General features: G+C 40.3%; 1 protein-coding gene across 3 annotated transcripts in view; it reads left to right on the forward strand.

Annotated features, from left to right (window-relative positions):
* Positions 1 to 1,403: 1,403 nt before the first annotated feature.
* The window catches only part of plxdc2b (plexin domain containing 2b), a 460,874-nt gene continuing 446,987 nt past the window's right edge, over positions 1,404 to 15,290 (forward strand). Inside the window, exon 1 of one of the 3 annotated variants that reach the window (XM_073054624.1) lies at positions 1,404 to 1,960. In XM_073054624.1, coding sequence (XP_072910725.1) covers positions 1,849 to 1,960 — 112 coding nt within the window. In that variant the 5' untranslated portion in view covers positions 1,404 to 1,848. The remainder of the gene's footprint in view (positions 1,961 to 15,290) is intronic. The other 2 variants (XM_073054625.1, XM_073054623.1) reach the window with 2 other exon arrangements.

Genomic DNA, 15,290 nt, shown 5'->3' on the forward strand with positions numbered 1-15,290 from the left:
AAGTAGCTCTTTTTAGACTAGCATACACACGATGGGCTAAATAGCCTCTTTCTGCATTCTTGATTCTGTGAAACCATTTCAAAAACAACTAAAAGATCAAAGGAAATGGCTGCTTTTTGCCACATAAGGGCTGTTGCTCTGATTTCAACATCTTGCAAAATGAGTAACGAAATTTGTATGCCTTGTTGGTTGTCCTGATTGGAAGGCTCAGTTTACATGTTAAATGAAAATGACAGTACTCATTTCAATAGCCATGGGCTGAAGGAATTTATAGCCCCTTTTTTTTAACTGTAATTACAACTATAGATGACTAGGCAATACAATTATTTAGGGAGACAGCTGGGTATTTCACTCACACTCTGCCAATTTTTCCATAGGGGGTGACATGTTTATTTCCAATGGGAGCATAAGAGACTGCAGGTGGTGAAATCTCGAGTAACAAGCGGCTGAAAGGATTGAGTGGGTCAAGTCTGTGGAAAGAGAAGAATTGCCAATGTTTTAGGTCAAAGCCGTGCATTAGGACTATCTGGAATATGTATCTGCAATGTAATTTCAAACGCCACACACACACACACATACAAGGAAACACACTAGTGAAATTAAGTACACTTCATATATAAACAGCTGCAATTCCAAGTGCTGCATCTGTACCCAGCAATCTGAAACAGAAGTAAACATTACTCTGACGGAGCTACATATTCCTCATCACTGCAGTAGAGGGTGCTCTTTTGAAACTACTGTTGAGGTAGATTGCTAAATCAGTATAATCGAAAGCGTCGGGAAATGTGACGCGAAGGGTAGACTAACTTCGCCATGACATCGATTGACTTGTCAATCAGATTCGGAGATATTAATACAAAAAATAGGTCATGTGACACAAGGAAAGCAGCCGACATCCAAAGCTTCTTGTGTAAACTACAGTTACGACTTGAAGTAGTTAATTACTAATTGTTTGATTGAAAGGAACATTTTGTACAAAGCTGATATTAAACCCGTTTCTTTTTCTGAAAGCTGTTGCCAAATTACGCAAAACGTTAAACTGAATTTGTTTTAGACAAATAGCTGCCACTTTTTTACTTTACCTGTCAGTATTTTTTTTCCAATGTTAATGCACCCTGCTTAACATTTGATTAAAATATTAGGTGGCCCAAAGTAACAAGTGTACATTGGAACTAGTAAGTGGTGCAGCGGTGTCAATGTGGACCTCCTTACTCGAGAAGTCTAAATCCTGTCAATGGCAAGGAGTATGCATAGACAGTGAGTCGGAAATACAGAGCGCACGAAGATGAAGTTGAATCGCCTGACGATTGTTTGCTGGAGGAACCTAAGCAGTAGAGTAGCAGGCTGTAGGTGTGAGGGGATGGGTTCCTCCCCCCGAGGTGATGGAAGACTTCGCGAACGCGCAGTATGCAGCAGCGAATCCAGCGTCGGTGTGGCTGAAGACTGCACTCACTCTGTGTGGAGATCTGAGGAGGGAAAAGTGTGGTGATTTGGGAAGGAACACTTCCGGTTAGACACACACACACACACACACACGCACACACAGTGTGAGCGCTTGGCTCTCGCACTCCAGTGAGGCAGCGTCGGCGGGAGCGGCGGCAGCCAAGTAACGGGAACCACTGCTGCACTCTGATCTCTCTCCCCCGGCTCCCCTTTGGGAAGTGGGCATCATTATCATTTGCTGTCCTTTTATTTTCGTCAAGTGTTCGGTCTGTTTCCTGATATTTTATTTTGATGAAAGTAGATCGTCAGGGAGTGGAAGTGTTTGATTTTCTTCGTTGGGGGGCACAATCCAAAAAAAAATAAAAGGATTTCACTGGTCAAGTCGGCAAGTGCAAACTTGTGGCGATGGCGAGAGTGAGGAAGAGCAGCGCGTTGGGCGGCGGGTTACTTTTGCTGGTAACCTTGGCCAACCTGCCGCACCTCAGCCGGGGCCATGATCGCCGAGCGACAGACGTCGGTAAGAAACATTGAGCTTGAAACCCAGCCCCGGCGCCCTGCTTGCAACTCCCGTCCAAAACAAAGAGCCCCACTGCATGCAGTTATTAAACTTTCCCTCTCCGTTTGCGTTGAGTTAGTGCCCAGCCGCGGACAGAGCTGCGGTGTGCAAGTTTCCTTTATGTCTTGCTTGGGTCTGTTTTAATATGAGGCTGGAGCACATTTTTTTGTTGTTTTGCTTTCCTCTCCCGTACTTCCTCAGGGAGGGATCTGTGTTGCGGAATCCGCCAAAGTTAACGCTGATGCTTGAGCTGGGGAGTGTATTGGGAGCACGGTGGCTCCAACCACAACGATATGCCTGTTATCACTGCATACATTTGCACAAAAACTCTGTCTGACAATGGAAAACCAAAAGCGTTTTCTAAACATTTAAAACGCATATTCGAGCACTAAAAGGTTCGGGTGTATGAGCCCCGGCGCTGTCACTGAGGACTGTAGTATCCTGCAGTTACCGGGGCTCGGACCAGTCTGATCCCTTCTTACTCTCATTCTAACTCGTCCTCTCCCTTTACTCAGCCGTCTCTCGCTGTCTTGTTCCCCTGCCTCTTGTCTCTCCTCATTCTCCCCCATCCTTTCTCCAATCTTTCCTCGCTCTCTTTTAATGCTGGTTGTTGCAAGAAATTATTGTTTAAACTCCCGTGCCAAGTGAATGTTATTTTATAAGAAGTGCATCGTTTTCTTTTGATGCTCTCCGAATCAACGTACGCTTTGCTGCCTGTTATTGACTGATCTCGCGTAGTGGCTGGGCCGTTCCTACGCCACATGTTTAAGCAGTTTAACTACCATGAGAAACAGAACAGCGTTGACACATCCTTCTGGCTGCTGTTTTGAATACGTTTAGCCAACTTGCTGTAAATATTGACATGTAGTATTTCGCTGCAAGTGGCAACGAATGCACTGGCGTAAAACTGGCTTGGTTAACTGTACACTTGAACGCGTACGATAGACTAAGTATTTTGGAGTCTGACGTTTAATGACATGTTTTCGTTCCGGTCTGATGATTTTAGCCGAGCATTGGTTCGAGAACGGCAGTAGTGCCGGGAGTTGAGGTGAAGTTGGGAGAAGACTGCGAGTGTGGTGTCGAACTGCGCGTTGTTTCAAAGTACAGATTGTGCAGCGGTGGTTTATCACAGTCTGACAAAGACGAAATACGGGCTGGCGATGTCCTCTCTTTCCCTCTCTCTCTATCTTTCTCCCTCTCTGTCTGTTTCTCGCTCTCGCTCTCTGTCTGTCTCTCTCTCCCTCTCTCTCTCGCTCTCTCGTACACACATAAATGTGAATCATTCTAATACCGCCTATTGTTTTTGTTTTTTGTTTTGACCAATCGTCTTGGTGGGGAACGAACCGTGACAAATACACTTATTGTCCATGTAACAGCCTCTTAGAACCCCGCGGCAGCCTGGTCACACCTCTCTCGCTGCTTGTGATGAATCCACTGTTCTCAGCTGCTGTGTTGTAAGCGCCGTATACAGTATTGCAAAACTTTTAATATGGGCTGCGTGGAAAACCATTGAATGTAGGAGAGAGCGAATCTCGTTTTAGCGTATTGTTAATTCTATTTCACTTGCATCGTTGTCCAACTGCCAATTCGGACACACCGCTAAGTTTTAACAAAACATTTCATGTTTGAGGTAACCAAACTGTTTAGGGATGGTTCGTCTGAAAGTAGCGGCGAACGGGTGGCTTTTGGCCAGGACAATCGCCTAGATATTGGATTGCACTGATTTTGGTGCGTGGTAAACAAGGCTGCACTTCCTCCTCAATGCAAAGACGAATTGTGAAATTGGCCAAAATTCAGTTTGAAACATTAGGAAGGTTTATATACAGATCCAAACCCTGTGATCTTGGTTGAATGTGGCCAACAAGAAACCTCAGCGGGACACCAGACCTTAGCAACAAAAATACACACTGCGGCAGCCTTAGAGGTTAGAGTGGCTACTGGGTTTAGGGGGAGGTGGGGGAAGCAGGAATGGAAAGGATAGGACAACAGTTGCCTGAAACTTTGCACATGACATTGCAATCCTTAGAAGTGAGATACACCCAAGGAGTGAAGTTCTCTATGCTTGGGAGAGGGAGGGTGAAGGTGAAGGGCTCATAACCCATCATCAAAGACACCACCAACTAGACCATGCCCTCTTCTCACTACTACTATCAAGCAGGGGATATAGAAGATGTACAGCTCATGACCCTGGGGTCAGGAACATTTATAATCCTACAACCATCAGGTTCAAAATATTTCAGTACTTGGAACTTTGAAGTGATGCCAAGATGATTCTCATTGTGTTATGTAAGCTAATAGCCCCTTTGATATGATTCACAGTTATCATTCTTTCTGCCTTCTGACCTGTTGCGTTCACCATGAAGTTGTTTGAGTGCAGCCTACAAGTGCAGCCATCTTCTGTTTTGAATATGCATGGTACTGGGAGAGGGCCCTATTTTCTCTTTCCCCGAGATACCATCACTGTGAGACAAAGGAGCAATTGGAGCATGAAGGAGAAGTAAAGGGAGAATAAGAACGAGGAGGATAATTCAGCACTCTACAGCAACAGTGACTGGAATTGGAAGAGGTCAGCAAATTGGGATAAAGGAATAAGTGTGGCAGAGAGATACCCTGGACACTGTTGGGCCGCAGTATGCGTGGGGAATCTAGGGTAGAAGCTTGCCTAAATGTGAGGGAGAAATCCATGGACTGTCCCTGGGGAACTGGACCAGAGTCACAAATGGAAGGGCTGATGTGATACAAAGGGCATGTTTTCAGGCTTGCATGAACCAATACAGGAGATAGCTAGTAGCATAGAAGTGACCAAGGTATCAATGGAGGCTCTGCAGAGCCTGTAGACACTGATTATTTTCTCCAACCGGGATGCTATATTCATATCTATATAAAGTCTCTGCAGCAATCCTGTCATACAAGGTGGTTTCTAATGCAGTTTACAGCTGCTATGGAGGCACTGATGGCACAAAATCATTTTGCCTCGGCAGTCACACTCCATTTCAGCTGAGCAAAAGCAGACATTACAAATAATTATTTTAGATTGGCTCTCCTGGTGAAAGACGCCTGAAGTATCCCATAAGTAATAGACTTTTGGGAAGGAAGAATTTAAAACAATTGCCTTCATTCAAAACAATGTTATCTGTGAACCATGGGGCTGAAGGCTGATGTCCCGTGGACTTACATCATAAGACTTTGAAGGGAATGGCTAGAGATAGTGGATGCATTGGTGAAATCTGCCAAATTCCCTGCATTCTGAAAAGGCCCCAGAGGACTGGAAACCACATGGACTGACAATATTCAAAGAAGAGACTAAAAGCAGGAAACTGTAACATCTGTTATTGGAAAAATACTAGAATCCATTATTAAGGAGGTGATAGCAAGACATTTGGAAAAGAAAATAACACAATCAAGCAGAATCAACCTGCTTTTATGAAAGAAAATTGATGTTTGAAAAAATTGAGTTATTTCAGTATGTGACTAACAGAATGAACAAAGGGGTAATAGTAGATGTAGTATGCATGGATTTCCAGAAGGCAATGTGTAATGTGTCACACTAAACTACACACAGGTAGAATGCATGGAGTTAGGGATAGTATATTGGCATGTACAAGGAAGGTGACCAACTAATAAAGCTCAGTTTAGATAAATGAATAAATTTTCTCATCTGATTAGTTAAAGGGGCCCAAGTGCACTGTAGCCACATTTGCTATTGATGCTGAGTTGGGAAAGGTGGATACGTAGGAAGTAAAAAGTCTGTAAATGTATATAGAAAGGTTTTAAGTATCTGAGCAAATATTGGCAGTATTATGTTGACCAATGTAGCTGATCCACTTTGGAAGGAAGAATGAAAAGGCAAATTATTTAAACAGTGTGAGGCTATATGTAGTGATCTGGAGTCTGAGAACATGAAACAAAAATACATGGCAGATTAGCAGTAATTAAAGGAATATTGGCCTTTATTACAAGGGATTTTGGGCATAAACATAAGTAGGCTCTATTGAAACCACCCTGGGGCACTGTGTACTGTTTTGCTCTTCATGTTTTTGAGGTAGTATTGCATTGGAGACAGTGCTTAAGAGGTTGACTGGGTTAGTTTCTAGGATGAAGGCTTTGATGTATGAAGAATTCTTGAACAGTTGGGCATATATTAATTGGATTTTATTGAGATATATCATGTAAATCCAAGAGGTTAGATGCTGGGAAAAGGTTTCATTCAGTAATCCAAAGAAGAAAGTCAAAGTTGAGTTTATTGTTATATATGCAAGTACATGTATGCATGTCTACCGAGAGGTTGTCTGGTTTGCTCATTAAGGACATCGATGCCCTTCCTTGTATAGACACAAGTTCATCTTCCAAGATGGCATTTCAATTCCACATTTGTCTGTGCCCCTTAGTGACTCATTCTATATTGCTTCTTCTTTTGGCATTTAGTAACGGTCTTACATCAGCCTACTTATGGTAAGATCTTTTCAAAGGTAATAAGGACTTCTGTGTGGACTGGAAGTGAAAGGGAGCAGCCTTTCAGCAGCCAGATTCCAGTTGCTGTGAAGTAGGGCTATGGCATCAAAACCCAATAACTTACTTAGAAAATATGAAAAATATTGGAGTCTCTAATTTTATTTAAGTTTTATAACTTCCATTAATATATCATTTCAATTGACCTTGTTACAGATATTCTCTAGAGGAATACTTTGGTTGAAATATGATCTCATTTAGTGAAAAAAATTCTTAATTAATTCATTGTGCAGAGATAAGTTACACAGTGTGGCAACTACTGTCATCTTAACCATGCTTCACCTTGGAAGATTGCCAAAGCCATGTACACCAGATGAATGTGCTCAAGCTTAATCATGATTGTATGATGATTGATTCTTTCCCTTAAAACAACTACAGTCTTACTCAGCAGGTCTACATGAATGTGAACCATGCAGACATGACCCAGAAACTTTGTTTGCTAACGATTGTGCATGATTTTCAATGGATTCATTACCAAAACAACATAAGTTTGATGTAGCGCCTTCAGTTTAGAACCAAATGAGTATAGCAAAGTTTAATCACTGCCTGTGCTGGCCTGTGAAAAATGATTGATTTTGGTTCACTCACTCTCCAGTGAGTTTGGAGGATTTTGTTGAGAACTTTGAGGTTATGCATTGGGAGTACGTAACTGCTTGCCCATTTGTCCCATCAAGGACGTCCTGTCCATCTTGGTAGAATCAGAGGTTCCTACATTGTTAGTATCATCAGACACCATAGAACTCACAAAAGCCAAGTGAAAGCAATTTATCTCTGATCCTGAGAGTCTATATAAGAAAAGAAGGAGCTTCATGCTCTATGATCATTGTGCAAATAATTGCATCATTTGGGGATGCCAAATATTGTGAATAGAACAGTTACCTTAACGTGGATAGTGCCCAGAAGTGTCTGATAAAATTTTAAGATATAATCACTTGCAATTGATCTCCTATGTGATCGCCACAGGTGAAAGTTCAAATTGATTACACAGTGACTAAACATTTTGCAACTTTTATCCACCAAGTGCAACAAAATGTCATTTATTTTGGCCAAGAGATTATGGGTAAAATCAATACTACAAGGAATTTTTTTTTCAGTGCTCTATGTCCTAAAATTGAATTTTAAATTATTCAGAACAGCAAATCTTTCAAATTATGTTTTGGAATGTTGGAATTGATTACAGTACAAGGAGAAGCTCTGTGTGTCCTTGAATTTTACCCATAGTTAAAAACTTTGTCTACAGAAAGTTATCAGAGTTTCTGTATAGAGGTTATTACCTAATCTGAGTGATTGAGCAGTTTGTTCTGGAAACATTTATAATCAGCAACAGACAATAAACATTTATATATATCTCAGTGGTTATGTTCAGATTGTTGAGGTAATGCATATTTAATGCACTCTCCATGTGTAAAGTACATGCAGTCCTGGAGGGAGTGACATTTTGCACCTCCTGTAAAATCAACAGACACTTGAATATGAACCAAGACCCTTGTCAATGTGGAAAGATCAAAGTTCAACTTTAACAGGGCCCTCATCAGGACAGACAGCATCTATGAAAAAGAGTACAGTCGACGTTTCAGGCCAAGACCCTTCATTGGGACTAAGGAAAAAGTAAAGATTTTGTTTTCTCCAGTACTGCTGAAGTGTCTCGGCCTGAAACGTCAAGTGTACTCTTTTCCATAGGTGCTGTCTGGCTCTCTAGTCCTGATGAAGGGTTTCAGCCTGAAATGTCGACTGTACTCTTTTCCATAGATGCTGCCTGGCCTGCTGAGTGCCTCCAGCAATTTGTGTGTGTTGCTCAGATTTCCAGCATCTGCATATTTTCTCTTGTTTTTAACAGGGTCCTTTCAGGATTGTTTTCTGATGGAATGACTACGTTTTTTCCAAATTCAGGATGTATCGTAATCTCAGTAAATCAATCTAGCTTATTAAAGGAGCTTTTATTTTTTAAAATGATGTTATTGTTGAGTAAATACATTTTCCAGATGTTTGTAAACAGAGGTACATAAATGCTAATGTCATGATGCAGGGAAAGATGTTGAGCAACATTTTGTACTGTGGAAGAAGCTGCTTTGTAAACATTGGAAGCTTTGTGTGGTAAACGCGGAAATTTTGGAACTGTTTAGAAGCTCAGGCTAAAAACTGAAAGGAAGATGGTTACAGTTTGAAACCTCTGTTCCTAGATTGCTGATGTTGACACTCTAGAATCTGGTATAATTGTAGATTATATTATCTATTCTAGATCTTCATGCTACCCTTTGGGAGCATCGTTGCAGAGGGAAGAATCAGTGTACAAATTGAAGCTAATGCTAGCCACTGGTAGCTCTTTTCACTCCTCCATTATTCCTAAGTTGCCTGACTGCCAGATGTGGGTGAATTGCAGTTTCACAGAACTAAATATTGATACCTAATATAAACTCCATTCTTTCCAAGGTAAGTGAGCCAGAGCGTGGATAACCCTGAAGTCATATTTAATCTAAACTGATTTTCAAACCCACCCCCCCAAATCTATGCCATTGCCAAGATCGCATGCTTTCCAACATTCAGTTCCTATGGAAGAATGAAGTGTAACTTTATCCTGGTCCAATTTTTACAGGTCTGATTTTCATTATAGGATAAATATTAGAGCAGGACATGGACTTAATAAACAGAGTTAACAGCATGGGTTATTCTCCAAAGAGTGGATGTGGAGAGAATGTTTCCTATGGTGAGGGAGTCTAGGACCAGAGGGCACAGCCTCTGAATAGAGGGATGCCCTTTTAGAATGGAGATGAGGAGGAATTTCTTTAGCGAGAGATTGGTGAATCTCTAGAATTTGTTTCCACAGAGAGCAATGGAGGACAAGTCATTGAGTATATTTAAAGTAGAGATAGATTCTTGACTCGTCAGGACATGAAGATACAGGGAGAAGGCAGGAGACTGGAGCTGAGAGGGAAATAGATCTGTAATGGCAGAGCAGGCTTGATGGGATAAATGGTATAATTATGCTCCTGCATCTTATGGTCTTACAAAAAGAGTCAAGGAGTCACTAAAGAAAATTCACATAATTTGTCCAGCTAATTGTAGTCACATGTAGAAAATAGTGACAAAAAGTGTTGATTGTCCTGACACTGCTGAGAGCTTGAATGGAGCGAAGTATGAGGTAAATATTGCTGAGTTTGTTCATTATCTGCATTCTCGGTCTTGCCACAGAGACAAATAACCTTACAGACTCACAGCTGCTACAGTGGCACAGTAAGTTATAATGCTTCCTTACAGTTCCACAATCTGGGTTCAGTCCTGACCTCGGGTGCTATCTGTGTGGAGTTCACACACTTTTTTGTAGCTGCGCTTTTGTTTTTTCTGGTGCCCATGGTTCTTCCAAAGGGTGTGCCGATCAGTAGGTTTGTTGGCTGCTGTGAATTGCTCCCGTGCAGGTGGATGGTAGGCAAAGCAGGATGGAGTTGTGAGTGATTCAAGAAAGAAGAGGTAGCAGAGAGACATTAATGGATTGCTTCATGAGCTGGCATAGTCTCAATGGGTTGAATGACCTCCTCTGTTGTGAGGTAATGGGAAAATGATCTTTGAAGACCAAAGCTGGGACTAAGGTGCTATAGAGAAGTCTTCTTCCAGCCTGTCCTTCCGTCTAATACCCTGCGCTGGTCATCTCCATTTATGAAACACCATTGGAAAAAATGTAATCCAGTTGAAGTATAAGGACAATAAAAGCTCCAGTGATTCATCTCTGGGTAGGAGAATTGTCAATTCATAATAAATGTACTCAAACAACAGAATGACAATATCCCTGCCAAACTGGAGATCTGTAATACACTCGTCCTTTATAGCTGTGAGATATTGACCTCTGACACAGAACTCAGTGAAGAATATGTACTGAGCAGGACAGAATGAGCAATGTTGAGATCTTGGTGGAAGCATGATCACATCAAGATTGATGTGCATATCAAAAGAATGGAAGAAAGCAATCTCACAAAACAGATCTTGTCTGGGTATTTAAGGCAGGAGTAGGAAGAGTGACTGTGGAATGTTTCAAATACCTGAAGCATAGTTATCAATGAGAATTTCAACAATCCCATGCAAGTGGCTAAGTCTTGGAATCGTTGGAAGGCTATGTCAAACTAGCAGGGCATGGTTTTGAGTAAGGTCAAAAGAGTGGTTTCCAAGCTGATCACGTAAAGGGCCTCAAGACTGTAACCTCTGACTTCCCACACACCACCCCTTGGTTCATGCCCTGGTTAAAATTGGACCTGATTATTTCAAAATGTTTTGTCTGGCCTGCCTCACTTGACTTTGTAAAATCTTAAGTCATCCAAAATGCCTTACCTTGTGCCTGACTTTGCATCGTGTTATGCTCATTTGATGACACTGTTCTTGAGAACTCCAAGCTCTGGTTAAGTAGTGTTGACATTTTTATTTTGTTTACGAATCCTTGTGGTTTCACTCCTCTCTCCTTATCTCTCCTTCTCTTGCTCTCTCTCTCTCTCTCTCTCACTCACACTCACTCATTCACTCTTTCTTCCTTTCTCTCTCTCTCCCAACAACTCCTCCTCTATTTTGTCCACTTGGGCATTGTAAGATTTAAATATTCTACTGTGGGGGCTATGTTTGCAGCTGATAAGGCTCTAACCTCTGGATTTCTGAGCATTTCAGCATCATATTTCCCCCTTTAAGATACAGTTAAGATATAAGCTTTAGCCCAAGATTTTGTTTATTTGCTAATATCCCTTTACCGTATGTTACCTGCCTTAACCTTTTGTTTGATATTTTTATTAAGCTCCTCAGTATTTTTTCCACTATGTTGAAGCTCCTAATAAATGGGGCTTGAGTTTGGGTATTTATTTCAAGGTTTTGGATCTGAAGTTTGTGGATCGCTTAGTAATAATTCAACTTTAGATTTAAATTACATTTTAAAAAGTTGAACTTAATCCAAGCCACTTAGTTGAATTAGATGAAGGGATAAGAAATGAGATTGTGTTGATCTCTTCTCACTTGCTTTGTTGACTAATTCTGCAGAGCTGGTTGTAGAAGAAGTGAGGAAGTTCAACAGGATAAAAAAAAAGCTACTTCATGACAAAGCGTCAGCAGAAAACCTGGGAAGAAGTAGCTTAGCCAACATTTAAAGATTTAATTCAGAGTACAGTTTTTCTTGATTAAGAATGACCAATTGGGCAATGATTTTTTTTTCCATGTGCTAATTGTACTTTACCTTTAAAATTCCTTCAACCAATAGAACAAGCTTTGGAAGTAGTATTCAGTGACCTCACACCACTATATGTGCTGTGATCATTGCCACTGCCGGGGCATGAATTTGTTCTCAGATTTTGTTTTTTTCTGGCGTACCTACCTTATGACTGGTTACGTATGACACGATTTATGTTGCATCTCTAATCCCAGAACTTTATTTTTGCATTGATTGGCTTTGGCTGTATTATTAACAACAAAGACTGCTTCAGTTATTTAATGGTTAGCGTAATGGTTAGCTCAAAACTTTACAGTACCAGTGACCTGGGTTCAATTCCCGCTGCTGCCTGAAAGGACTTTGCATGTTCTCCCCGTGATCATGTGGTTTTCCTCCAGGTGCTCTGGTTTCCTGCCACAGTCCAAAGACCTACCAGTTGGTAGGTTAATTAGTCACTGTAAAATTTCCCATGACTATGCTAGGGTTAAATTGAGGGTTGCAAAGCGCTGTGGCTCAAAGTGCTGGAAAATCCTACTCCGCACTGTATCTTAATGAAATTAAATTTAAAAAAACTTCAGAAATGTATTTAAAACATAAACAAAGACAATGTGAAGGGAGCTTAAAAGTGTTAGATTTTAATGCCATTGATGTTCGCAGAGGGAGAGACTGGAAATCAATAGTAACTTCTACTATCAATTCTGATCAACATATTCTGCTATTTAAGTGGTAAATATCATTGTCTCTATGAGTCCTGAGTGCATAATCATTTAAAAACTGTATCGAGCTATGGCTGTAAATTGTTGCTCCAGATTCCAGCATCTGCAGTCTTTGTGTCTCCCTCGTGTAATTAAAACTAGTATGCTCAAAGGACACTGCAAGACGTAGTCTTTTGATGTGTGCATCTGATTTCTTCATAAAATGCCTGTATATTTCCCATTAATTGTAAGATACTCCTTTTACCCACGTTTCATGCTTTATATTTGCCCAGGGAGGGAGAGTGGGATAGAAATACTTGTGCAGATTCTTCTCATGTGAACGGGGACTGTGGGTTGAGGTCAGTGCTCTCCATGATGTCACAGGAACGACACTGCATGGAGTGACTGCAGGTGGTGGGAAACTCTGCAGTAGAAGCTCCTTCCCAGACCACAACTGAACAACAGGTTTGAAGAATTATAACCTTTGGACATTTAATGTTTATTAACTCCCTTTTGTAACATTTTAGCATTATGGGATGATTGAGATGAAGGTACTTTCTTTTAGTAAGATGATTAAATGTGTTCTAATAAATGGGGTCAAGTGATTGCTTCAGTTTTGCTGAAACATCTGATGTGTGGCATCTATGGAGATGAATCTACTGTGATCTGGTTTGTTATGGAAATTTGTTTTGATATATAGTAATTAATTCTAGCTTATTTATAACATTTTGCATTGTGCCACTGACAATGTTTGTAGTACCAACATGTAATGTCCTTTCTGTCAAAGATGGCATACACTGTACTTACAATTTATAAACTTAATAATGGGACAGAATATCTTGTTAAATGGTGAGATTAAAGCATTGAGGAACAAACACAAACTAGGATGAATTAGTGAGCAAATTGAATTCCAGCAGGATTAAGATTAAAAAAAGACATTCACATTCTAAACCACTGTGAGAGTTGACACCATTGTTAACAATTATCACATTAAAATGACAATGATATTGATAACTACTTGTTGTTTATGGTGTGGATAATAGGCATCTTTTTAAGTTTAAATCACTTACTTTGAAATATTTTAAAGGGTCATTGCCAACACTAAATAGCTCCCCTATTCATTTTACTCTGTGTTCCTTTTTGTTTGATGGGATTGAGTTTGTGCAGAATACGAAGTGCTAATGCAGGAGGTCATTTGGTTCAGCAGAAACTGGCTGAATAGAAACCAGTAATTGCCCATTCACATCTTTTAAAAACTCCAGACTATTTCCCTCCATTACAGACCTTATAAATAAGGGGGAAAAAAGGCCAGAATTCTTGTGATTGTTGGATCTTCTTCATGATTGTTGGGTTTTCTTCATTCTTACAAGCATTCTTCATGCCAGCTGTCACCTGCAGGTTGTTTGACTGTGGAGGTATATAAGTTTGCCAAGATCTTGTTCTTTTATGAATATTTCACATGAGATAGTAGCATGTAGGTAGAAGCACAGTATTGGAATAGGTAACTCTTGCAACATTTTCAATCTGGAACGCTAAGTCAAAATTGAAGGTCAATTATCGATGCCACACCAGTGGTCTATAATTTTGGTATACAAGCTCTATCTACATGAACTATTTGTTCTCTGCCATCAGGTAAACGTTACAGGAGCATCAAAACTAAAACCACAAGGCTACTAAACAGCTTCCTCCCACAGGCAGTCAGACTGCTAAATAGCTGCTCTACCTGACTCTGCTTTGGACACTTTTAACTTGCACTGGACACTTATAACTTGTTTTTAACTGACATGTGGCTGTTGTGTTTTACTATTTATTGTTATGTTTATTATTTAGTGTTGCATTTGTTATGTTATGATTGCACTGCTCCTGGGAAACACTATCTCATTCTGCCCTGCAGAGCTGATGTACGGTTAGAATGACAATAAAGTTTTTGAATCTTGAATCTTGAATTATGACCTAGCGTGATTCAATTACCATTAAGTAAGCAACTTTCCACGAACTTCCAAAACACAATAAAATTATAATGATTAAAGTTTGTGTTATTTAATATTATGTGACAATATGCTGACTGCATAGAGTCAAAGAGCACTGCAGCACAGAAAAAGACCTTTCAGCCCATTTGCTCTATGCTGCCCTGGTTTCCTGTCTTGTTTCATCTACCTGTACCTAGACTGTAGCTCTCCATACCACTCTCACCCAGATACCTATCTGAACTTTTCTTCAGTGTTACAGTTGTAACCCATATCTACGATTTCTGCTGACAGCTCGATTCACACTTGCTCTACCCTCTGGCTGAAGTGGTTACCCTCTGATTCAAAGATTCAAAGTATGTATGCAGTATATAACCCTGAGATTTGTCTTCCTCTTAAATATTTCACCTTTACAATAAACCTATGACCTCTAGTCTAGTCTCACCCATCCTGAGGAGAAAAAGCCTGCATGCATTCACCCTATCTATACCCCTCATAATTTTGTATATCTCAACTTTAATATAACATCACAATTCCTGTACTCCTGTGCCAAGAGTTCTTTTTATGGCTCTATCTATCTGTGACACCATGTCTAATGCAAATATGACATGATACCAGGTTATCCTGAATGGTTTTGTTAATGAAAATAATAATTCATATACTTCAAAAAGTACACCACTGCACCTTGTGAAATAAGTCATCACATGAATCATGTTTGATTTGATAGAATGATTCACTTTTCATTATTATTCACTTAAGACATGCTTACCATCTTTCCTCAATCTCAGAAGTGCTATACAGTCCATTACTTTTGATACTGGCATGGAAGTATTTTTACACTCTGCCATCTTATTTTATAAAGTTTGCAGACAGCACTAAGCTTGGCGTGAATATACTTTACGACTTTTGGCTTAATTTCATTTTCACAATAGCAACTTCTAATATCT

The sequence above is a fragment of the Hemitrygon akajei genome, chromosome 8 (assembly GCF_048418815.1).
Source record: "Hemitrygon akajei chromosome 8, sHemAka1.3, whole genome shotgun sequence".
NCBI lineage: Eukaryota > Metazoa > Chordata > Chondrichthyes > Myliobatiformes > Dasyatidae > Hemitrygon > Hemitrygon akajei.